Below are 25,231 nucleotides of genomic sequence, written 5' to 3'. Positions count from 1 at the left end.
CCCACTACTCTCTCCTCTTCCATCCTATCATCTCTTCCCTCTGCTCAATCCTTCTCCCTCCAATCTCCTGATTCTGCCTCCTCAACCCTCCTCTCCTCCCTTTCTGCATCCTTTGACTCCCTGTGTCCCCTATCCTCCCGGCCGGCTCGGTCCTCCCCTCCAGCTCTGTGGCTTGATGACTCATTGCGAGCTCACAGAACAGAGCTCCGGGCAGCTGAGCGGAAATGGAAGAAAACTAAACTCCCTGCCGACCTGGCATCTTTTCACTCCCTCCTCTCTACATTTTCTTCATCTGTTTCTGCTGCTAAGGCCACTTTCTACCACTCTAAATTCCAAGCATCTGCCTCTAACCCTAGGAAGCTCTTTGCCACATTCTCCTCACTGCTGAATCTCTCCCCCCTCCTCCCTCTCTGTGGATGACTTTGTCAACCACTTTGAAAAAGAAGGTTGACGACATCCGATCCTCGTTTGTTAAGTCTAATGACACTGCTGGTCCTGCTCACACTGCCCTACCCTATGCTTTGACTTCTTTCTCCCCTCTCTCTCCAGATAAAATCTTGCGACTAGTGACTGCAGGCCGCCCAACAACCTGCCCGCTTGACCCCATCCCCTCCTCTCTTCTCCAGACCATCTCCGGTGACCTTCTCCCCTACCTCACCTCGCTGATCAACTCATCCTTGACCGCTGGCCATGTCCCTTCCGTCTTCAAGAGAGCGAGAGTTGCACCCCTTCTCAAAAAACCAACACTCGATCCCACTGATGTCAACAACTACAGACCAGTATCCCTTCTTTCTTTTCTTTCCAAAACTATTGAGCGTGCCGTCTTTAGCCAACTCTCTTGCTATCTCTCTCAGAATTACCTTCTTGATCCAAACCAGTCAGGTTTCAGGACTGGTCATTCAACTGAGACTGCTCTTCTCTGTGTCACAGAGGCTCTCCGCACTGCTAAAGCTAACTCTCTCTCCTCTGCTCTTGTCCTTCTAGACCTGTCTGCTGCCTTTGATACAGTGAACCATCAGATCCTCCTCTCCACCCTCTCCGAGCTGGGCATCTCCGGCGCGGCTCACTCCTGGATTGCGTCCTACCTGACCGGTCGCTCCTACCAAGTGGCGTGGCGAGAAGCTGTCTCCGCACCACGTGCTCTCACCACTGGTGTCCCCCAGGGCTCAGTTCTAGGCCCTCTCCTTTTCTCCCTATACACCAAGTCACTTGGCTCTGTCATATCCTCACATGGCCTCTCCTATCATTGCTACGCTGACGATACACAACTAATCTTCTCCTTTCCCCCTTCTGATAACCAGGTGGTGAATCGCATCTCTGCATGTCTGGCCGACATATCAGTATGGATGACGGATCACCACCTCAAGCTGAACCCTGGCAAGACGGAGCTGCTCTTCCTCCCGGGGAAGGACTGCCCGTTCCATGATCTCGCCATCACGGTTGACAACTCCGTTGTGTCCTCCTCCCAGAGTGCGAAGAGCCTTGGCGTGACCCTGGACAACACCCTGTCGTTCTCCGCTAACATCAAGGCGGTGACCCGATCCTGCAGGTTCATGCTCTACAACATTCGGAGAGTACGACCCTGCCTTACACAGGAAGCGGCACAGGTCCTAATCCAGGCACTTGTCATCTCCCGTCTGGATTACTGCAACTCGCTGTTGGCTGGGCTCCCTGCCTGTGCCATTAAACCCCCTACAACTCATCCAGAATGCCGCAGCCCGTCTGGTGTTCAACCTTCCCAAGTTCTCTCACGTCACCCCCCTCCTCCGCACACTCCACTGGCTTCCAGTTGAAGCTCGCATCCGTTACAAGACCATGGTGCTTGCCTATGGAGCAGTGAGGGGAACGGCACCTCCGTACCTTCAGGCTCTGATCAGTCCCTACACCCAGGCGAGGGCATTGCGTTCATCCACCTCTGGCCTGCTGGCTCCCTTCCTCTGCGGAAGCATAGTTCCCGCTCAGCCCAGTCAAAGCTGTTCGCTGCTCTGGCACCCCAATGGTGGAACAAGCTCCCTCACGACGCCAGGACAGCGGAGTCACTCACCACCTTCCGGAGACATTTGAAACCCCACCTCTTTAAGGAACACCTGGGATAGGATAAAGTAATCCTTCTACCCCCCCCAATAAAAAAAATGTATAATTGTAAAGTGGTTATCCCACTGGCTATAGGGTGAATGCACCAATTTGTAGTCGCTCTGGATAAGAGCGTCTGCTAAATGACGTAAATGTGCCCTTGAGCAAGGCACTTAACCCTAATTGCTCCTGTAAGTCGCTCTGGATAAGAGCGTCTGCTAAATGACTAAAATGTAAATGTAAATGTAAATGTCTCTGGCTCCACACCCACCCCGCCCGGCCATCTAGATGTGTGAAAGTTAGTATATAAGCTAATGATCCATCATGTATGACATTCCTGGGAGTGTGTAAACTTACATTTTGTATTACCATATCATTTTTGTATGTTCTCTGTAGTTATGTACTTGAAAATGTATCAATTGACCAATTCGGCACATTTTGGCAGACTTGATACAAAATAGTCTCTGGATAATTCTGAAACTTTGTACACACACTGCTGCCATCTAGTGGCCAAAATCTAAATTGCGCCTAAACTGCAATATTATATTGTGGCCTTTCTTTTGTATTTCAAAGATTATGGAACAAAAACAAAACAAATAAATGCATGTTTTTTTGTTTGTATTATCTTTTACCAGATCTGATGTGTTATATTCTCCTACATTAATTTCACATTTCCACAAACTTCAAAGTGTTTCTTTTCAAATGGTATCAAGAATATGCATATCCTTGCTTCAGGTCCTGAGCTACAGGCAGTTAGATTTGGGTATGTCATTTTAGGCGAAAATTTAAAAAAAGGGTCAGATCCTTAAGAGGTTAAATATTTTGTTAATAAATTAGAACTGTAAAGCATCATGTCAAGAAGTTTGCAAAGTTAATTGAGGTGACTGCCCTTGGGTCACCAAACGTAAGAGTTATATTGGATAGTGATTGAACTGCAACTCAACACGATGAGAGAGGTTCCCATAAACACTGTGGCGAGGTGTTACAAGAGAATTGCTGTAATGGAGAAATAGTTCATGGTCAGACCTGCAGCAAAACAGAACCAAAAAACAACTCCGTAGTTATTTTGAAGGATGGGATTATTTTTAGAATCTCCCACTTTCTTAACATGGGTGATCAGTGTTTGTATACCATAGGAAACTATGGCCATTGCATGGTGCAAAAGTTGTCCAGAGGGTCTCTGATCAGAACTCCACTGACCTACATGTCAACCATCTACTTCCCATCAGGCTTTCACAAAGCCATACACACTAATCAGGTAGTCAGACCATGCATGTATATTCAGTGTCCACAGTCCAGCTCCATTGCATGTAGGTTAATGAAGACATATTACTGTAAGTGAAAGGAATGTGAACCAAATGTGAAGAATGCCACGTTTGTATCATCACAATACAAAGGTTGGTTTGCTTATAGTTTTGTAGACTTTTCATTGGTGCACAGAAATACTATCTACAATAGAAATAAGGAAAGGTGAATACAATGGAGGAAAACAACTGATAATACTGTATAGGCCTCAATCCACACCAAAACGAAGCTGTTCACATTGTTGGAGATTATGACCTAGGAGTAACCCAAAGTTAAGTATAAGTAACTCAACTTATTTCTCTGCAATTCTGCATGTCCACAATATTGTAAAATTTCAAAACAATTAGACAGTCCCCATTGCCTAGATCTTTCCATATACACTGATGGGATAGTTTAGAATGTTGTGCAGAAGTATTTACTGATTGCCGGAAACAGTGAACACAATTGCACACATTTCTCTTCTGATGAAGACAACATGTTAATATTCTGTGAGAAAAACAGTGAATTTTGTATTTACTGATGATATTTGTATTCAATGTTTTGCAAAAGGTGGTCTATGCATATCATGGAGTGGTCCGTCCTCGCACCCAAAGATACAATTTGAACTTTCTACAGAACACAATAAATGAAATGAATCATAAAATTAGCCTCTGTACTTGTTATGATCCAAGTGCTTTGAAATGTTATATATTAACCTTACATGTCTCTCTATGATTTTTATACAACACATGCAACATTTCTGTTTGGCTATAACTTGCCCACCCATATAAGTCAGATATTACCAGAATCCACTATGGATCTTGTATGTGTATTTGATGCCATATTTGATGCCACTTACAAGTTTCAGATAGAACATATAACAATATTGTAATATTCTTATATATCTTTCCATATGGATAAATTAATATTTGGGTATTTCTAAAGATTAATGTGGTTTGATAATTCCCATAAACCCAGGGACAACGAAAGAATCCAGCTAGGGCATAGCCTTCCCTAATTACTCGCTATCTTTTGGCTGGGTCTGAATACCGCTCACTTGTAGGGTCAGCTCGGATGTCACATATAATGTTGGTTTGAATTAGTGTCACTGGCAACCAAAAAGGCTAGTAAAAGTTGGTTTGAACTAGGGCTGCACAATTAATCGAATTCACATCGAAATCGCAACATTGACGTGTGCAATATCGATATTGCTAGAGATCATATCACATACAATATTTTTTGAAACGCGACTCAGCCGCGTGTAACTTCCGTTTTTATAATTTACTCTGTTTGTCGTCTCTCTCCCTCTCTCCTCTTGCGGCTGCCTCCTACACACAAATCCATGCCCCCTGTCACAGTTACTCCTCGCTGTTAGATTCGCTATACTGTTAGGGCAGATGTGTTCAACAGATTGTTCCAAAATCAAAAATGATGTATTTTTTCCACTTTGCTTCTTAATATAAATAATTAGATTTCTATGATTCCAACAGTTCACTCAAATGTTTTAATCTATATCGCAAGTAAAATCGCAATCACAATATTTGGTTTTAAAAAACCTTTTTCTGCTGTGGGACTAGAGCTAAAGGCTGAGTGTGCAGGGAGGAGAGGAAAGAGCCCTGTATGCAGAACCGGACTAGATGGGTACATTTACAACTTTAGAGACCTCATTAAATGTTGAGATCACGTCCCATTGCACGGGGAGAGGTAGTGTTTCAACCCCCCCAATGTCCTAAAGTAACCTTGTGTGGAGTGTGGTTCCATGTGGGCTGGATTTTGTGTGTGATGTCATTTTTCAGATCAGGCCGTTCAACACTGGCCAATCGGTTTAAGGCAGGAGGTTTGTGGGAGGCCGTCATGGGAGTGGAAGAGCAGCAGGAGAGATCAGTTATAGCCCTGAAGAGAAAAATATTGACCTAGAGGAAAGTGGCTGAAGCTCAGCCCACCTCTAGTTGTGACAGCTGTGGAGGTTAACCAGATCAGACAAGAAGTGGAATTAGGGTTTAAGTCTCCATTTCAGTCTAAGACACATGACATTGTCTGGCCTCTATTGTGATCAGGCACATTCTTACTGTCATGATTAGTTCCTCTCAGTGTCCCTGGCATTAAAACAGTTACTGTTCGGCAGTTGTTCTTCATCTACTACAAATTATAACGAATTTAATTCATTGTGCTTTTCAGATCAGTTTGATTTTGTCCCTCTGGGTATATTCTGTGCTTGTGTTGGAACTCTTTTCACCTCTGTAGTGTGCATACCTCAGCGTTCAGGAGCAGACAAAGGCTGGAGTCTGGCTGCATCACAGTGTAGCCGGAGGAGATGCATTTTGCAGCTGTAACCAGTTTGTCATGCAACACACCAGGGCCTACTGAACAACGTCCAAATGTCCATAAAGTAAAATATGTTTATGTTATACTGCTGCATGTAATCTATAAAAAAAAAAAAGAAGAAAGATAAAGATGTTTATTGTCACATACACTGGATAGGTGTTTTACGGGGTCAGCCATAGTAGTACGGCACCCCTGGGTTAAGTGCCTTGTTCAAAGCACATTGACAGATTTTTCACCCTGTCAACTCAGGTATTCGAACCAGCAACCTTTCCTTTACTGGCCCAAGGCTCTAGGCAGGATGGCTTCCCCCAAAAATGTACCAATAAAAAAATACATTTAATAAATGTCCTTAAATTTGAAAGAGGCTGAATGTATCTCACCGGAGAAAGCATCCGATCGAACGAAACAGTATGTGTAGCCCATCTATCTGATGCTGTCTGGTCAAAAAGAGTATGACATTGTTGCCGCCCGTAGCATTGAATGCAAGGGAAGCTAGCAAGCATTTGGCCTCCCTTGATAATTTTTAAAATAAAATAATAGCCAATCAGCATTGAGCTAAACTAAATGAGCTCAGCTGTGAATGGTCCTGGCGCACACAAAAAAGTGTCAAGGGAGGCCAGTTTTGGATTTGGCTTCACACCAATCACATCACATCACATCAGAAGCCAAACGTCATTGACAGAAAAAAACGTGAATTGTTGCATCTTGTTGTGTCGTTGTCCTCCGGTGGCTAGCTAGCTAGCTAAAGTCGTCCCTTTCCTGAATTAGCCATGGATGGAGATAGGGATTTGGACTTGTGGTTTTACCTAATTCTCTGTACTGACCAATGATTATAACGGCGATTCTGATCCAACCATAAATTCATATATTGTGCCCCTGGCCTGAGAGGATGGAAGTTCAACATGTAGCTAGATGTAGTAGGCTAATTTTAACCAACTGGCCTGGCGCATCATTGCCCATGAAAGGAAGTTAGTCTAGCGAGCAAGCATTTTAGCCAGGTAGCCGAGGACAACAAAAACTAAAAGTGTGTACTCTATGACAGTCATAGACCGTTTCGGCAACATGAAAGAGAGGAGGATAGCATTGGAGTTTCTCTACAAGTAGGGTGAGTCAACATGTTTTTTTCTACTTGCACACACACACCAACACACACAGAGAGAGAGAGAAATCAGTACCATAGACAGTCACATCATATTTAGCTTACATTGATTGGACAAAATAGTTTTTGGTATCTTTTAGTTGTCGCTGTATTAGACTAAGCATATGTGATTAGATAATGTTGAAATGTTGAAGTTGAAATGGTGCTGGAATAGTGGAGGCAACACCTGTTTTCTTTGCGACTTGCTCTAACTCCGTGGTTCTAAATCAATAGTTGTTTAGTAGTCGGAAAATGTGGGAAACATTAACTTGCTTGACCATGCTGTAGGTCATGTGACTGTTTGTTACGTGCAATATGTTTTGTGGACTTCACCGGACAGATGTTGCACTCTGGTTTTGTGATGAAACAATGGTGTGGTTGAATTTATTCTGCCACTGTGTCTTCTTATTGTCTCGGCCTTAGGCCTATATATCACGGTGTCAAGGAATATGAACTAACAGGTTATAGAGCCAACAACACAATTATCACATAGGTTCGAATATGGCTTTTTTCCCTGTCTTGGCTTCCCTAGTGATTTTACCCACGCACCGCTACTGCTGCTAAGCTACCTGCCGCCTTATATAGGCACCTGGCTTTGACACTGAATGCGGAGACTGAGAGTGCACCATAGTTCAGTCAAGTCAATGGGTTGCCTTGTTCTGTTTGGGATGGGAATGTCTCTATTGCAGTTTCCCAAACTTAAAACGTTGTCACAATCGTCGAAAGGATTGGACCAATGCGCAGCGTGGAATGCGAACATACTTTATTAAATATTCACCACACGAACAAAACAACAAAACGATACGTGAAGTCCTTGGTAACTGTCAGCTTCCTGCCTCCTGTTTGTCTCCGGGCCTCTAGAGGTCATCTGTGTTCCCCTCTGCCTTAGTTCTTCCTCGTGTGTCCTAATTAGCTTGATCCAGGTCACCTGTGCCTTGTTTCCCCTTGTGTATTTTAGCTGTGTGTTTTCCCCTTGTTTCTCACTTGGTTATTGAGTCCTGGCTATGTGTCTCCTGCTTTGTTCCACCGTGTCTTTCCAAGTAAGGTTTTCTAAGTTATCTTTAGTTTGTTTTTCTCCCCTCGTGGAGTTATTTTGTTTTGCCTCCTGTTTTGTTAACATACCTCTTTCTGAGAAGAACTTTTTGTTGGACTATTTGTGAATGGCGAAGAACCTTTGTTTTTACATTAAATCTACTGGCCTGGAGTATTGCCTTGGGTGTTTCATTTGGGTCCTACTACACCTCCTCTGTGGCTAAGGGGTATTACCCCCAGCTCTCCACATCTGAGACCGGAGTTCTAGCACGGCTTGTGACAGAATAACCAAGTCAATCATGGACCCAGAAACACTCAGTTCCCAGGACCTGTTGGCGGTGATCACTCGACATGAGGCTTCTTTCCAGCGCCATGAAGCCGTTCTCAGCCGACAATAGGAGCTGATGGCTAGACATTCTCAACTCCTGGCCGAAATGATGAGTTCCCTTCACCAGCTCTTTGAACGCCTCCTTGGTCCTCTCCCTTCCCCCAGGTCACCTCCCAGTGACGACAGGCCTTCTCGGTTGGCGGAGCCCCGACTACCACCTCCCAAGCCCTTTTCTGGGGATCCAAGCTCTTGCCAGGGTTTCCTCACCCAATGCTCCCTCACCTTCGAGCTCCAATCCTCAAGTTTTCCCACAGACCGTTCCAAGATTGCCTACATCATTACCCTTCTTTCAGACAAGGCGCTCGCCTGGGCCTCTGCGGTGTGGCAGTCCCAGGAGGCCTGTTGTGATTCCCACGCTGCATTTGTAGAAGAGTTCAAGCGGGTGTTCGATCATCCTGTCAGTGGGCGGGAGGCTTCCAAGCGCCTACTGTCTCTCCGTCAGGGCTCCCGAAGCACGGCAGATTTCGCCATTGATTTTCGGACCATAGCAGCAAGGAGCGGATGGAATGATGAAGCGCTGAGGGTCTGCTTTCAGGGAGGGTTATCTGAGCCCCTTCAAGATGAGTTAGCCACCCGAGAACCAGCTGGAGATCTCGAGTCCCTCATAGCCTTGGCCATCCGCCTGGACAATCGTCTAAGAGAAGCGGAGAACGGCTCGCCGCCAGGTGTCTCAGTCCCAAGTTCCTCGGAGCAGCTCTGTTTCTCCTGTTTGGACTCCGTCATTCAGAGCTTCCCCGGCTCCTGAACTGCTCCAGGATTCCCGGAGAGCATGCAGTTAGGCCGTTCCAGGCTTTCTCCCAATGAAAGGGAACGTCGCATGAGGGAGCGTCGGTGCCTCTACTGCGGGGTTGCCGGCCACTTCCGATCCACTTGCCCCGAGCTTCGGAAACGCCAGTTCCCGCCCAGCTACAGGAGGGCTGTGATGGGGAGAATTAGAGCTCCTCCTACTAACGCTGTCCTGGCTATTCCAGCCACTCTGTCCTGGGAGGGCCACCAGCATCGGGTCCAGGCTATGATCGATTCCGGTGCCGCAGGTGATTTCCTGGATGTAACCTTGGCTAAGGAACTTAAGATCCCCTACCCAACTACTTCCTCATCCCCAGGCAGTTACAGCCTTAGATGGCAGACCTCTGGAACCAGGAAAGGTTACAGAGGCGACTCAGTCCCTGCGACTTACCATCTCTCAACACCAGCAGGAGGAAACCTTCTATCTCATTGACTCTCCCGAGTATCCTATTATCCTGGGTCACCCTTGGCTATGCAGACATAATCCCCAGATCGACTGGCCTACTGGCACCATTCTAAGCTGGGGTCCCACTTGCCAACTCACCTGCATGCTTCAGAGTCCCTCAGCCCCTAGTACCCAGTTTCAAGAGTCTGTTGACGTCTCCCTAGTCCCCAGTGTTTACCATCGGTTCAAGGCTGTGTTCAGCAAGGCCCGGGCTACTTCCTTACCGCCTCATCGCACGTATGACTGTGCCATTGATCTACTCCCTGGGTGCTGCCCTCCTAGAGGTCGGATCTTTCCTTGTCCTCCCCGAGCACGCAGCTATGGACACCTACATTAAGGAGTCCTTGGCAGCCGGCCTCATCCATGCCTCTACTTCCCCGGCTGGGGCGGGCTTCTTTTTTGTTGAAAAGAAGGACGGGGGTCTTAGGCCTTGTATTGATTACCGGGGACTCAACAAGATCACGGTTCGGAATCGATATCCTCTTCCTCTCATGGCCACTGCTTTTGAGCTGCTTCAAGGGCTTCCATTTTTTCTAAACTGGATCTCCGCAATGCTTACCATCTCGTGCGGATCCGGCAAGGTGACGAATGGAAGACGGCGTTCAACACCCCACGGGCACTATGAATATCGGGTGATGCCGTTCGGGCTCACCAATGCCCCGCAGTATTCCAAGCCCTGATTAATGATGTTCTCCGGGATATGCTTAATCTGTTCGTCTTCGTGTACCTGGACGATATCCTCATCTTCTCGAGGTCACTGAAGGAGCATGAGGGCATGTTAGCCGGGTTCTCCAGAGGCTCCTTGACAATCACCTCTATGTTAAACCTGAGAAGTGTGAATTTCATGTTTCTCAGACTCAGTTTCTCGGGTTTATTGTCACTCCCGGGCACCTAGAGATGGATCCCAAGAAGGTCGAAGCGGTCCGCAGCTGGCCCACACCTGCCACGGTCAAGGAGGTTCAACGGTTCATTGGCTTTTCTAACTTCTATCGGAAGTTCATCAAGAATTTCAGCTCAGTGGTAGCCCCCTTGACGACGCTTACCAAGGGAGGAGGGACCAAGGTTCACTGGGGTCCGGAAGCAGCAGGGGCCTTCGAGGATCTCAAGCGCCGCTTCACGTCTGCTCCGATTCTGGTGACTCCTGACCCAGAAAGACCTTTCGTGGTGGAGGTGGACGCCTCAGAGGTGGGGGTGGGAGCCGTCCTGTCACAGAGGGGTGAGGATGGGAGATTACACCCTTGTGCCTTCATGTCTCGCTCGCCTGTCTGAGGCCGAGCGCAACTACCACGTGGGGGATCTAGAGTTGCTTGCAGTAAAACTGGCCTTGGAAGAGTGGCGCCATTGGCTTGAGGGGGCTCAGCACCCGTTCCAGGTTCTCACAGACCACAAGAACCTGGAATATCTCCAACAGGCTAAGCGGATGAACCCTCGGCAAGCACGATGGTCCCTTTTCTTTAATCGATTCCAGTTCCTCCTGTCTTACCGACCTGGCACCAAGAACGTCAAGCCGGATGCCCTGTCTCGAGCCTATTCTCCCGAGGTACAAGAGAAGCCCTTGGCATCGATTATTCCGAGGTCTAGGATCGTCGCACCTCTTCAGTGGGAACTAGAAAGAGGGGTACGAGAAGCCCTTGTCCATGAGCCCGATCCAGGCGGTGGTCCTGCCGGTCGCCTGTACGTTCCTCTCTCTGTTCGGGCCCAGCGTCTTGCAGTGGGGTCATGAGTCGCCCTTGACATGCCATCCAGGCAGTGCTCGCACACTGGAATTCCTCCGACGGCGGTTTTGGTGGCCGTCCATCAAGAAGACGTGCAGGTCTATGTTGAGGCCTGCCCGGTGTGCAACCAGGGAAAGTCGACGCGCCAGCGACCCCAGGGACTGCTCCATCCCTTACCTATTCCTCGAAGGCCATGGTCACACCTTTCTCTGGACTTTGTTACGGGACTTCCTCCATCCCAGGGCAACACCGTCATCCTAGTGATCGTTGACCGGTTCTCTAAGGCTGCCCGGTTTATTCCCCTGCCCAAGCTGCCCTCGGCTAAGGAGACTGCTGAGCTCCTCATGAACCATGTCTTCCGGATATTTGGCATTCCCCTGGACGTGGTCTCTGACCGAGGTCCCCAATTCTCGTCCCGGTTTTGGGGGCCTTCTGCAGGCTTATTGGGGCCACAGCCAGCCTATCGTCAGGGTTCCATCCAGAGTCTAATGGCCAAACGGAACGGATTAATCAGGATCTGGAGACCACCCCTGCGGTGTATGGCGGCCAGTAATCCCACGTCTTGGGCCACCTATATCATTTGGGCTGAATATGCCCACAACACCCTCAGTCTTCAGCCACCGGATTGTCCCCCTTCGAATGCCAGTTCGGTTACAACCCTCCATTATTTCCAGAGGAAGAGGTGCAAGTTGGTGTTCCCTCGGCCCAGCGCTTTGTCCAACGCTGTAGGCGGACCTGGAAGAAGGCCAGGTGTATCCTCCTTCGGACCTCCCAGAGATACCAAAGTCAGGCTAATCGGCACCGCCGGACGGCCCCCTAGTTTCCGAGCTGGTCAGAGAGTTTGGTTGGCCACTAAGAACCTGCCCTCCGGGTCGAATCCAAGAAGCTTTCCCAGAGATACATCGGCCCTTTCCGCATTGCTAGAAAGGTTAACCCTGTTTCGTATCGTTTGGTTCTGCCTCGCTCCCTTAGAGTTAACCCCACTTTCCATGTTTCACTCCTTAAACCTGTCTTGTCTTCTCCTTTTTGCCCCCACGCAGACCCCCGCCACCTCCCAGGATCATTGACGGCCAGCCAGCCTACACAGTCCGCCGGATACTGGACTCCCGGAGGGTCCAGAACTCTCTGCAGTATCTGGTGGACTGGGAGGGCTACGGGCCAGAGGAGCGCTCCTGGGTTCCAGCCAGGGACATCCTGGACCCAGGTTTTATCCGAGATTTTCGCACCCTGGGGCCGGGGTGTTCTGGAAGGAACGTCAGGAGTCGTTCCTAGAGGAGGGGGTCCTGTCAGCTTCCTGCCTCCTGTTTGTCTCCGGGCCTCTAGAGGTCATCTGTGTTCCCCTCTGCCTTAGTTCTTCCTCGTGTGTCCTAATTAGCTTGATCCAGGTCACCTGTGCCTTGTTTCCCCTTGTGTATTTTAGCTGTGTGTTTTCCCCTTGTTTCTCACTTGGTTATTGAGTCCTGGCTATGTGTCTCCTGCTTTGTTCCACCGTGTCTTTCCAAGTAAGGTTTTCTAAGTTATCTTTAGTTTGTTTTTCTCCCTCGTGGAGTTATTTTGTTTTGCCTCCTGTTTTGTTAACATACCTCTTTCTGAGAAGAACTTTTGTTGGACTATTTGTGAATGGCGAAGAACCTTTGTTTTTACATTAAATCTACTGGCCTGGAGTATTGCCTTGGGTGTTTCATTTGGGTCCTACTACACCTCCTCTGTGGCTAAGGGGTATTACCCCCAGCTCTCCACATCTGAGACCGGAGTTCTAGCACGGCTTGTGACAGGTAACAAAACACAAACCATACACGGAACAAGATCCCACAATACACTGTGCCAAACAGGCTGCCTAAGTATGGTTCCCAATCAGAGACAACAATCAACAGCTGATTCACGTTGCCTCTGATTGAGAACCACACCGGCCAACATAGAAAACACATAACTAGAGACTACCATAGAAACACAAAACATAGACACTACACACCCTGGCTCAACATAACAGAGTCCCTAGAGCCAGGGCGTGACAAACGTCCATGTTTGTTCCTTGAACGAGTGTATTTGCAAGTAAAAGGAGGTCGTTGAAAACCCCAGATTATGCAAACCTGCAGGTTTTTACTTCCCTTTATATTACATGAAAAACAGCCAAAGACCATTATTCCTCCTCCACCAAATTTGACAGTTGGCACTATGCATTCGGGCAGGTAGCTTTCTCCTGGCATCTGCCAAACTCAGATTTGTTCGTTGGACTGCCAGATGGTGAAGTGTGATTCATCACTCCATTTAGATTTCAGGTAGAATTTCCATGTAAATGTACAGCATTATACTGGCACTACACTTGCCAGCTTAATACTGTAATTTTGCTTTACAGCAAAGATGCTGTAATATGTTTTACAGTACTATTTTCCTTACTGTAAAGACATATTACAGCATCCTTGCTGTAAATCTACAGGGATGCTGTAATGTTTTACAGTAAGGAAAAGAGTACTGTAAAGCTAAATTACAGTATTAAGCTGGCAACTCTGGGCCAGGATAATGCTGTAAATTTACAGTGAAATTGTACCTGAAATCTAAGCGTAAGAAAAATAATACATTTGTACATAAAATACATTTATTTAAATTGGTAACAACATTAAAAACGAATTAACAACATAATTGACAATATAAGTAACAAGAAGTTAACACATATGTAACCAAATAAGAGAATCATTACAACACTAATGTAAAAACTAGAGAGAGGGAGACTGAGTTAAAATTGGGATTGGGTAAAATCTTCAGATGCAGAGCTCCGAGCTCCAACATGCAGGACTAAGAGAAATAAAACAATGAAAATAGTAATAAGAAAAATAGAAATAGTACTATTTACAATACATAATAACAACTGTAGCAGTGATGAATAAATAAATGTCCATTGGGGTGGACATTGACCATAGGGGGAACAGCAGTCAGACTAAATGACCATTGAGGGGGTGTGGGGACCAAATGAAATAAAACAATACAAATAATAATAAATAAATAAATAATAATATATACATACTGTATGTCCAGGCATGAGCTATCTAGTCACATTCCACAGTGAGACAGACATCATGAATACACCCCAATATGTTGCTTATCTACTCTGTCGGACTGCCCAGCGTCGTCTGGGTTTGGCCGGGGTAGGCTGTCATTGTAAATAAGATTTTGTTCTTAACTGACTTGCCTGGTTAAATAAAGGTTAAATAAAATAAATGCAGGTAGAATGGCTTTTATTTAGTCATGTGTGATACTTGACACCGTTGTTACTGTTGATGTAACGATCCCGGCAGTCTGAGTCGGGTCCTGTCGGTGGACTAGTTTTTTCTGCTCGTGATCTCCAGTTTCCCGAGGGTTCTGGAACGCTCCGGGGAGCTCTCTTGATTTCCGCACCTGCATCCCATCAGCAATCTGCACACCTGGTCCTGATCATCACCCTTCTTAGGCTCTGGCCTAACATCCATTCCCTGCCGGATCGTTAGCCATTAACAGTATGTTTTGTCAGCGTATCAGCCTCTTAGTACTAGCGTTAGTTTTGTTGTTTTGCACCTTGTTGACCTGCCTTGTACTCACCTCAGTTTTTTTCTGTCTACAGTCATTCTCCCGGAACCTTCACCCAACCCCCTGCCGTGCCATCATTTAATCTGCCACTTCACCTCCACCTACTCATCTCCGCCACCCGCTCCGTCTCCTGGATTATTCTGCACCTTTTGAATCTGTAGTAAACACTCACCTTCGTTCAACTCTCCTTGTCCTGGTCTGCTTCTGGGTTCTGTCTTAGGGAACCGTGACAGAACGATCCGGCCATTAATGAACCCAGCGGACCTGGACTCTGTCCGCCATGCCATTACCCATCAGGAGAAGATGTTGGGCCATCATAGCACGGAGCTACAGGAGATCGCGTTGGCAGTTCGGAACCTTTCTACCGGTCTGACGGAGGTCCAGAACCAGCGCGAGTTTCCGGTGGAGGATCCACTGCCGGTTTCACCCATCTCGCCTGCCGCGTCTGGAGCGGTGTCCTTCCGTGAGCCCAAGGTTCCGACGCCGGATAAATATGAGGGGGAGCTGGGAAGATGCCGTTCTTTCCTCATGCAGTGTGGGTTAGTGTTCGATCTACAGCCCTACTCTTATGCCACAGACAAGGCTAGGATAGCCTTTGTGATTGAGTTGCTGCGTGGTCGAGCGCTGAGTGGGCTTCAGCCGTTTGGGAACGACAAGACCCTGCATGGCTTCATACCCGGGGTTCACGGCCGAGATGAGGAAGCTCTTCGACCATTCCGTCCGAGGAGGGGACGCAGCTAGGCGCCTGTTTTCGCTTCACCAAGGAACTCGCAGCGTGGCCGACTTCGTGATCGAGTTCAAGACGTTGGCTGTGGAGAGTGGGTGGAATGAGGAGTCTCTGCAAGCGGCCTTTTACCAGGGTCTGTCGGAGCAGCTCAAGGATGAGTTGATCTCCTATCCGGAGCCTAGTGACCTGGACAGCTTGGTAGCCTTGTCTATCCGGGTGGATAATCGAGTCCGAGAGCGAAGGAGGGAGAAGCAATGGGGTCCGTCCAATCGATCAGCTTCTCAGGTTCCAGTCGGGTCGGGGATTGGACCAGAATACGTCGATCATCGTCCACCACACAGGATTAGTGGAGAGGTCCTGTCTCCCGATTCTGAACCAATGCAAGTAGGGCGGCACGGGTTAACCAAGGAGGAACGCCAACTCAGACGTAGGACTAACTGTTGCCTCTACTGTGGTGGTTCGGGACATTACCTCGCCACCTGTTCCCGGCGGTCGTCAAACTGCGCGGCTCGCTAAAGTTGGGAGGACTTTTAGCGAGCCAGTTTCGACCTCTCAATACCTCTGTCAGACCCCGTTTCCCGGCTACCCCTTGTGAACAGGAATCAGAGCTTAGCGATTAACGCTTTTATCGATTCAGGTGCCGATGGAAGCTTTCTTGATGCCGAGTTGGTGGAACAGCTGGGGCTTTCCAAGGAGCAATTGCCGGAAGCCATTGAAGCGACCACTCTGAACGGCAGTAGTCTGGCACGTATCACGATGAGGACTGAACCGGTTAAGATGCTGTTGTCGGGGAATCATTCGGAGAGGATTTCATTCTTCATTCTGCCGTCTTCCCATGTTCCTCTGGTCCTTGGATACCCCTGGCTGAAGGAACACAATCCCACGTTCGATTGGGTGACGGGCAAGGTAACGAGTTGGAGCCTTGATTGTCATGCTAACTGTCTCAAGACTGCCTGTCCCCATTCGGTTCCCAGTCAGGTGATTGAGGCTAAACCCCCAGATTTGTCCCTGGTTCCCGAGACATATCACGATTTGGGGAAGTGTTCAGTAAGCAGAAGGCTCTGTCACTCCCTCCCCACCGACCATATGATTGTGCCATCAACCTGTTCCCTGGAGCTGTCTACCCCAAGGGAAGGTTATACAGTATCTCCCGCCCTGAACGTGAGGCTTTGGAGACCTACATCAAGGAGTCCCTAGCTGCTGGTCTCGTTCGTCCCTCGTCATCACCCCTGGGGGCAGGATTCTTCTTTGTGGGTAAGAAGGATGGCTCTCTTCGACCGTGTATTGATTATCGGGGGGTTGAATGACATCACGGTCAAGAACAAGTATCCCCTGCCCTTGATGAGTTCTGCCTTCGACTCCCTTACAGGGTGCTACGGTGTTCACCAAGCTAGACCTACGCAATGCGTATCACATGGTCCGGATCAGAGAGGGAGACGAGTGGTTGACGGGTTTCAATACACCGATGGGTCACCGAGTATCAGGTGATGCCGTTTGGACTGACCAATGCTCCAGCGGTATTCCAGAGTATGGTGAACGACGTCCTGAGAGATATGATCGGTCTCTTTGTGTTTGTTTACCTGGATGACATTCTGATCTTCTCGAAGGAACCTTCCGACCACGTCCAGCATGTCCGGCAGGTTCTGCAGCGATTGTTGGAGAATCGCCTGTTCGTGAAGGCCGAGAAGTGCGAGTTTCACGCCCACACGACATCCTTTCTCGGGTACATCATCTCCAGGGGAGAGATTAGGATGGACCAGGAGAAGGTTAGAGCGGTTCTGGAATGGGCCCAGCCCGGTACGAGATTGCAGCTCCAGAGATTTTTGGGGTTTGCGAATTTCTACCGCAGAGTTCATCCGGGATTACAGCCGTGTGGCCGCTCCGTTAACTGCCTTGACTTCAGTATCAGGAGCTTCAAGTGGAATCCGGAGGCGGATCGAAGCGTTTCTGGATTTGAAGAGGCGATTCACCAACGCACCGATTCTCTCTCAACCGGACACGGCCCGTCAGTTCGTCGTTGAAGTGGACGCGTCTGATGTGGGAGTTGGCGCCATCCTGTCGCAGCGATGCTCCACGGACAGTAAACTCCATCCCTGCGCCTACTACTCTCGTCGCCTTTCGCCTGCGGAGAGGAATTACGATGTGGGTAACCGGGAGCTTCTCGCGGTGAAACTTGCCTTGGAGGAGTGGCGCCACTGGTTGGAGGGGGCGGAGCAACCGTTTATTGTCTGGACTGACCACAAGAATCTTGCTTACGTGCAATCGGCTAGACGCCTCAACTCCCGTCAGGCCAGGTGGTCGTTGTTTTTCGGACGATTCAATTTTTTCCCTGACGTTCCGACCTGGATCTAAGAACGGCAAGGCGGACGCCTTGTCTCGGATGTTCTCCAAGACGGAGGAGAGTGGGTCCAAGACCGAGACAATTCTCCCCCGGAACTGCGTCGTGGGAGCTGTTAGGTGGAAGATTGAGGAGGAGGTGATGGCGGCTCTTCGGACGCAGCCCGGTCCCGGTAACGGTCCACCCGGTCGGTTGTTTGTGCCTGAGTCGGTTCGTCCTGCGGTCCTCAAATGGTCCCACGCCAGCAAGATGGCTTGTCACCCTGGCGTGGCTCGGACGATGGCGTTTCTTCGCAGACGCTTTTTGGTGGCCTGCCATGGCCGAGGATACTCGGGGGTTATGTTGCTGCCTGTCCAGTGTGTGCGCAGAATAAGAGTACCAATCGGCCCAGCTCTGGACTACTTCACCCCCTTCCTATTCCCCGGCGACCATGGTCGCATCTAGCCCTGGACTTTGTCACTGGGTTGCCCGCTTCTGAGGGGAACACGGTCGTTCTGACTATCGTGGACAGATTCAGCAAGTTCGCCCACTTTGTGCCAATTGCCAAGCTTCCTCTGCCTCGGAGACGTCCGAGATCCTGGTTAGGGGAGGTTTTCAGGGTCCACGGGTTGCCCAGTGATATCGTTTCCGACCGTGGCCCTCAGTTTACCTCTGCTGTCTGGAAGTCCTTCTGTTTGGCCATTGGAGCTACAGTCAGTCTCACATCTGGTTTTCACCCCCAATCTAATGGTCAGGCGGAGAGAGCCAACCAGAAGATGGAATCCACGCTACGCTGCCTGGCCTCTTCCAACCCCACCTCCTGGGTCTCTCAGTTGCCTTGGGTTGAGTATGCCCACAATACTCTCCCTACATCTGCCACTGGGATGTCTCCCTTCCAGTGCCTGTATGGCTACCAACCTCCCCTTGTTCCCTTCTCAGGAGAAGGAGCTCTCAGTGCCTTCTGTTCAGGCCCATATTCGTGTGCCACCGGACCTGGCATCGGGCCAGAAAGGCACTCCTTAGAGTTTCGGACCGGTATCAGCTCCAGGCGAATCGTCGCCGGATCCCCGCTCCCACCTACACCATCGGAGATAGGGTCTGGTTGGCCACACGGGATCTTCCTTTACGGACTGAGTCTAGGAAGTTGTTACCGAAGTTCATTGGTCCGTTTGTGGTGGAGAAGGTGATCAATCCGGTGGCAGTTCGACTCAAACTCCCGAGGACGCTCAGAGTCCATCCCACCTTTCATGTCTCCTGCCTCAAGCCTGTTTTCCTCAGTCCTCTGTTGCCTCCTCCGCCTCCTCCTCCTCCTCCTCGGATGATCGGAGGTGGTCCTGCCTACACGGTGCGACGCATCATGGATTCCAGACGGCGGGGCCGGGGTTTCCAGTATCTCGTGGACTGGGAGGGGTATGGTCCTGAAGAGAGGAGTTGGATTCCGCGGCGACAGATCCTAGATGCTGACCTCATCCGTGACTTCTACCGCCTCCATCCTGGCGCTCCGGGGAGTCCGCCCGGTGGCGTTCGTCGGAGGGGGGGTACTGTAACGATCCCGGCAGTCTGAGTCGGGTCCTGTCGGTGGACTAGTTTTTTCTGCTCGTGATCTCCAGTTTCCCGAGGGTTCTGGAACGCTCCGGGGAGCTCTCTTGATTTCCGCACCTGCATCCCATCAGCAATCTGCACACCTGGTCCTGATCATCACCCTTCTTAGGCTCTGGCCTAACATCCATTCCCTGCCGGATCGTTAGCCATTAACAGTATGTTTTGTCAGCGTATCAGCCTCTTAGTACTAGCGTTAGTTTTGTTGTTTTGCACCTTGTTGACCTGCCTTGTACTCACCTCAGTTTTTTTCTGTCTACAGTCATTCTCCCGGAACCTTCACCCAACCCCTGCCGTGCCATCATTTAATCTGCCACTTCACCTCCACCTACTCATCTCCGCCACCCGCTCCGTCTCCTGGATTATTCTGCACCTTTTGAATCTGTAATAAACACTCACCTTCGTTCAACTCTCCTTGTCCTGGTCTGCTTCTGGGTTCTGTCTTAGGGAACCGTGACAGTTGAGGTGTGACACGTCATGCGATGCAGGGGGATCTTGCACTGTTGTTTCCATTCGTTGGCCTCCCATTAGCTTGGAACTGTCAAACAAGACAGGGGATCTGCCTGAGCTTGTCCTCTGTGGAATGCTTTGACCAACAAACACATAGGCCTACCCCACTGGGCACAGACCTCAATTCAACATCTATTCCACGTTGGTTCAATTTAATTTCATTGAAATGACATGGAAACAACTGTGATTAAACCAGTGTGTGCCCAGTGGAACATTGATGCAAAGGCCTTCATGCGATGTTGATGCTGTGTTTTGTTTGATTAGATATGATGCACAGTATGAGCTATTCTCTATTATAAACTGGGTGGTTCGAGCCCTGAATGCTGATTGGCTGAAAGCCGTGGTATATCAGACCATATACCATGGTATGACAAAACATTTATTTTTACTGCTCTAATTACATTTTACATTTACATTTACATTTTAGTCATTTAGCAGACGCTCTTATCCAGAGCGACTTACAGGAGCAATTAGGGTTAAGTGCCTTGCTCAAGGGCACATTAACGTCATTTAGCAGACGCTCTTAGCCAGAGCGACTCACAAATTGGTGCGTTCACCCTATAGCCAGTGGGATAACCACTTTACAATTTGGGGGGGGGGGTTAGAAGGATTACTTTATCCTATCCCAGGTGTTCCTTAAAGAGGTGGGGTTTCAAATGTCTCCGGAAGGTGGTGAGTGACTCCGCTGTCCTGGCGTCGTGAGGGAGCTTGTTCCACCATTGGGGTGCCAGAGCAGCGAACAGTTTTGACTGGGCTGAGCGGGAGCTATGCTTCCGCAGAGGAAGGGAGCCAGCAGGCCAGAGGTGGATGAACGCAATGCCCTCGTTTGGGTGTAGGGACTGATCAGAGCCTGAAGGTACAGAGGTGCCGTTCCCCTCACTGCTCCATAGGCAAGCACCATGGTCTTGTAGCGGATGCGAGCTTCAACTGGAAGCCAGTGGAGTGTGCGGAGGAGGGGGTGACGTGAGAGAACTTGGGAAGGTTGAACACCAGACGGGCTGCGGCATTCTGGATGAGTTGTAGGGGTTTAATGGCACAGGCAGGGAGGCCAGCCAACAGCGAGTTGCAGTAGTCCAGACGGGAGATGACAAGTGCCTGGATTAGGACCTGTGCCGCTTCCTGTGTAAGGCAGGGTCGTACTCTCCGAATGTTGTAGAGCATGAACCTGCAGGAGCGGGTCACCGCCTTGATGTTGGCGGAGAACGACAGGGTGTTGTCCAGGGTCACGCCTAGGCTCTTCGCACTCTGGGAGGAGGACACAGCGGAGTTGTCAACCGTGATGGCGAGATCATGGAACGGGCAGTCCTTCCCCGGGAGGAAGAGCAGCTCCGTCTTGCCAGGGTTCAGCTTGAGGTGGTGATCCGTCATCCATACTGATATGTCTGCCAGACATGCAGAGATGCGATTCGCCACCTGGTTATCAGAAGGGGGAAAGGAGAAGATTAGTTGTGTATCGTCAGCGTAGCAATGATAGGAAAGGCCATGTGAGGATATGACAGAGCCAAGTGACTTGGTGTATAGGGAGAAAAGGAGAGGGCCTAGAACTGAGCCCTGGGGGACACCAGTGGTGAGAGCACGTGGTGCGGAGACAGCTTCTCGCCACGCCACTTGGTAGGAGCGACCGGTCAGGTAGGACGCAATCCAGGAGTGAGCCGCGCCGGAGATGCCCAGCTCGGAGAGGGTGGAGAGGAGGATCTGATGGTTCACAGTATCAAAGGCAGCAGACAGGTCTAGAAGGACAAGAGCAGAGGAGAGAGAGTTAGCTTTAGCAGTGCGGAGAGTCTCCGTGACACAGAGAAGAGCAGTCTCAGTTGAATGACCAGTCCTGAAACCTGATTGGTTTGGATCAAGAAGGTCATTCTGAGAGAGATAGCAAGAGAGTTGGCTAAAGACGGCACGCTCAATAGTTTTGGAAAGAAAAGAAAGAAGGGATACTGGTCTGTAGTTGTTGACATCAGTGGGGTCGAGTGTTGGTTTTTTGAGAAGGGGAGCAACTCTCGCTCTCTTGAAGACGGAAGGGACATGGCCAGCGGTCAAGGATGAGTTGATCAGCGAGGTGAGGTAGGGGGAGAAGGTCACCGGAGATGGTCTGGAGAAGGGAGGAGGGGATGGGGTCAAGCGGGCAGGTTGTTGGGCGGCCTGCAGTCACAAGTCGCAGGATTTTATCTGGAGAGAGAGGGGAGAAAGAAGTCAAAGCATAGGGTAGGGCAGTGTGAGCAGGACCAGCAGTGTCATTAGACTTAACAAACGAGGATCGGATGTCGTCAACCTTCTTTTCAAAGTGGTTGACGAAGTCATCCACAGAGAGAGAGGAGGGGGGGGATTCAGGAGGGAGGAAAATGTGGCAAAGAGCTTCCTAGGGTTAGAGGCAGATGCTTGGAATTTAGAGTGGTAGAAGGTGGCCTTAGCAGCAGAAACAGATGAAGAAAATGTAGAGAGGAGGGAGTGAAAAGATGCCAGGTCGGCAGGGAGTTTAGTTTTCTTCCATTTCCGCTCCGCTGCCCGGAGCTCTGTTCTGTGAGCTCGCAATGAGTCATCAAGCCACGGAGCTGGAGGGGAGGACCGAGCCGGCCGGGAGGATAGGGGACACAGAGAGTCAAAGGATGCAGAAAGGGAGGAGAGGAGGGTTGAGGAGGCAGAATCAGGAGATTGGAGGGAGAAGGATTGAGCAGAGGGAAGAGATGATAGGATGGAAGAGGAGAGAGTAGTGGGAGAGAGAGAGCGAAGGTTGCGGCGGCGCATTACCATCTGTGTAGGGGGCAGAGTGAGTAGTGTGGGAGGAGAGCGAGAGAGAAAAGGAAACAAAGTAGTGGTCGGAGACATGGAGGGAGTTGCAGTGAGATTAGTAGAGGAGCAGCATCTAGTGAAGATGAGGTCAAGCGTATTGCCTGCCTTGTGAGTAGGGGGGACGGTGAGAGGGTGAGGTCAAAAGAGGAGAGGAGTGGAAAGAAGGAAGCAGAGAGAAATGAGTCAAATGTGGACATAGGGAGGTTGAAATCCCCCAAAACTGTGAGGGGTGAGCCATCCTCAGGGAAGGAACTTATCAAGGCGTCAAGCTCATTGATGAACTCTCCAAGGGAACCTGGAGGGCGATAGATGACAAGGATATTAAGCTTAAATGGGCTAGTGACTGTGACAGCATGGAATTCAAATGAGGAGATAGACAGATGGGTTAGGGGAAAAATTGAGAATGTCCACTTGGGAGAGATGAGGATTCCTGTACCACCACCCCTCTGACCAGATGCTCGTTACGTTGGTAACCAGTTTATAATAGCAATAAGGCACCTCAGGGGTTTGTGATATATGGCCAATATACCACAGCTAAGGGCTGTGTCCTAGCACTCCACGTTGCGTCGTGCTTAAGAACAGCCATTAGCCGTGGTATATTGGCCATATACCACAACCTCTGGCCTTACTGCTTAATTGAAGCTTTGTGTGGGTGTTATGTGGGCAATGTGTGTAAGCCCTTGACCATCTGTTTGTCATGGTCTTTGATAAAGGAGAAAACAATGCAGCAGGATAACAATGGTGACGGCATGTCACTTTTATCTGCTGTCTATAATAGAACGAGGGAAATGACTGATATAATCTAAATCAATCTCAGTGGGAACGTTGTAATGGACAAGAAACAAAAAGTCCTCATTTTCATGATGCCAGCCTCTACACATTATAGACCTCAGTTCAGTGTAGGTAATTTATCTATAGACATTGTTTGTTTTCCCCACTGTATCTAGCCACTGTATCTATTTTCCTATGTCATCTTCCCTAGGAGCTCTGAATGGTATTAGCCCATTCGAAGGCTTATCTTCTGATTGCGAGGCATTACACAGGAGACACCAGCTCGCCAAACGAGAGACACAGCCTCAGGACCAGACACTACAGCTGGACCCCAGAGCTTTTCACAGGTACAAGCTCAAGTCCAGGAGATGCTGTTTCAATGCCTTTCTAATGAAGTATATCATTGTCAACGGTTGTTTCCACCTTTGTGCTTTGTGTCTTACAATTGTTCACTTTAGGACCTTCCGCTTGCGTCTGAGGCGAGACACGATGGGATTCACGGAGCCTTTTAAAGTCTTCTCTGAAAACAGATCCAGTACAGCGGACCTCTTCCATCTATATTCTGAAGAACTTGAAGGTATGACACTTCAAGGATTCGTGACGTCATAATCCAACATACTGCCTCCCCTCAAAAATACAATCTGCCTGCCTGTCTATCTATCTCTCCCCTCCATCTCTCTCTAACTCCCACCTGTCTGTCACTTACCAGATGAGAGGTGTTCCTCCTGCCACAGCACTGTCATCCAGGGCCAGTTTGAGGGTTCCGTCCTCACAACCAGTGGGACGTATCAGGTAGAGGCCATCCACAGATACACCAGCCAGCCCTCACAACACCACTCCATCATCTACCATGAGGACGACATGGATAAGAGGATTGTTGAACATCTAATGAGTGTTCTTCTTAAATGTATATCAATGGTTATATTGCTTCCCCAAAATGATATGGTCTATTACTGTCACGCCCTGGCTCTGGGGACTCTCGTATGTTGAGCCAGGGTGTTTATTTTGTTTAGGTTCTAGTCGTTGTCTATCTATGTTGGCCTGAGTGACTCCCAATCAGAGGCAACGAGTGTCTGCTGGTTGTCTCTGATTGGGAGCCATATTTAACTGTCTGTCTTTCACTTTGTGTTTGTGGTTTCTTGTTTGTGTTGTACCATAGACGTCACGTTTTTCGTTTGTTGTTTTGATCGTGTGATCATTAAATAAATATAATATGTTCACCTTCAACGCTGCGCATTGGTCCTCCTCATTAGACGATGGTGACAGAAGAAACCACCAAAACTGGACCAAGCAGCGTGTCCAGGAGCCATCGCCTGGGGAATCGCTTACAGATCTCCATGGCAACCTCGACTGGGTCCAGCCTTGTAAAGAGCAGAGTGGATGGACTTGGGAACAGTGGAGGAAGAGTTTCGACTGGGTCAAGCCTAATGAAGAGCAGAATGGCTGGAATTGGGGGCAGAGGAGCGAGAGTTGGGCGAGAACGATGGAGGCCTGGCCCACGGGGAGGAGAGACCCCCAGAAATTTTTTAGGGGGGGGCTCACGACGTCGGGGCAGCAGGAGGCCGCGATAGAGCGGTCCAGCGGGTTGGCAGAGGAGGCCGCCAGGTTACGGGAGTCACTGGTCACCAGGGGGAAGGAGGTTGTAGAGGCACGGCGAGAGGTACTGGCGTGTGTTGCCAGTCCGGTCCGGCCTGTTCCTGATCCCCACGTAGGGCCAGTGGTGTGTGTTCCCAGTCCGGCCTGTTCCTGCCACTCCCACCAAGTCAGTGGTGC

At 49.3% G+C, this 25,231-nt stretch overlaps 1 protein-coding gene across 3 annotated transcripts; it reads left to right on the top strand.

Annotated features, from left to right (window-relative positions):
• The first annotated feature begins 6,748 nt into the window (after positions 1-6,748).
• On the top strand, positions 6,749-24,468 carry LOC121532732 (disintegrin and metalloproteinase domain-containing protein 10-like). 3 transcript variants are annotated; one of them, XR_005994376.1, is made up of 4 exons: positions 6,749-6,787; positions 23,670-23,805; positions 23,917-24,035; positions 24,168-24,468. XR_005994376.1 is itself a non-coding variant. In XM_041838522.1 (3 exons), the coding sequence occupies exons 1-3, from the start codon at positions 23,654-23,656 to the stop codon at positions 24,446-24,448; spliced, it is 552 nt and encodes a 183-aa protein (XP_041694456.1). In that variant the 5' UTR covers positions 23,311-23,653; the 3' UTR covers positions 24,449-24,468. The 3 variants fall into 3 exon arrangements, 1 of the variants encoding a protein (XP_041694456.1); XR_005994375.1 differs by lacking the exon at positions 6,749-6,787 and adding an exon at positions 23,311-23,586; XM_041838522.1 differs by lacking the exon at positions 6,749-6,787 and having other exon boundaries at positions 23,311-23,805.
• Positions 24,469-25,231: the final 763 nt, after the last annotated feature.

Source organism: Coregonus clupeaformis, chromosome 20 (genome assembly GCF_020615455.1).
Source record: "Coregonus clupeaformis isolate EN_2021a chromosome 20, ASM2061545v1, whole genome shotgun sequence".
NCBI lineage: Eukaryota > Metazoa > Chordata > Actinopteri > Salmoniformes > Salmonidae > Coregonus > Coregonus clupeaformis.
This window is presented reverse-complemented; position numbering and strand designations above follow the sequence as displayed.

Bases quoted from the DNA above. Each gene is read 5' to 3' on its own strand.
- LOC121532732 (XM_041838522.1), top strand. From the start codon at position 23,654: ATGTCATCTTCCCTAGGAGCTCTGAATGGTATTAGCCCATTCGAAGGC. The intron at 23,806-23,916 runs GTACAAGCTCAA...TGTTCACTTTAG, and splicing joins GACCCCAGAGCTTTTCACAG to GACCTTCCGCTTGCGTCTGA. The intron at 24,036-24,167 runs GTATGACACTTC...GTCACTTACCAG, and splicing joins ATATTCTGAAGAACTTGAAG to ATGAGAGGTGTTCCTCCTGC.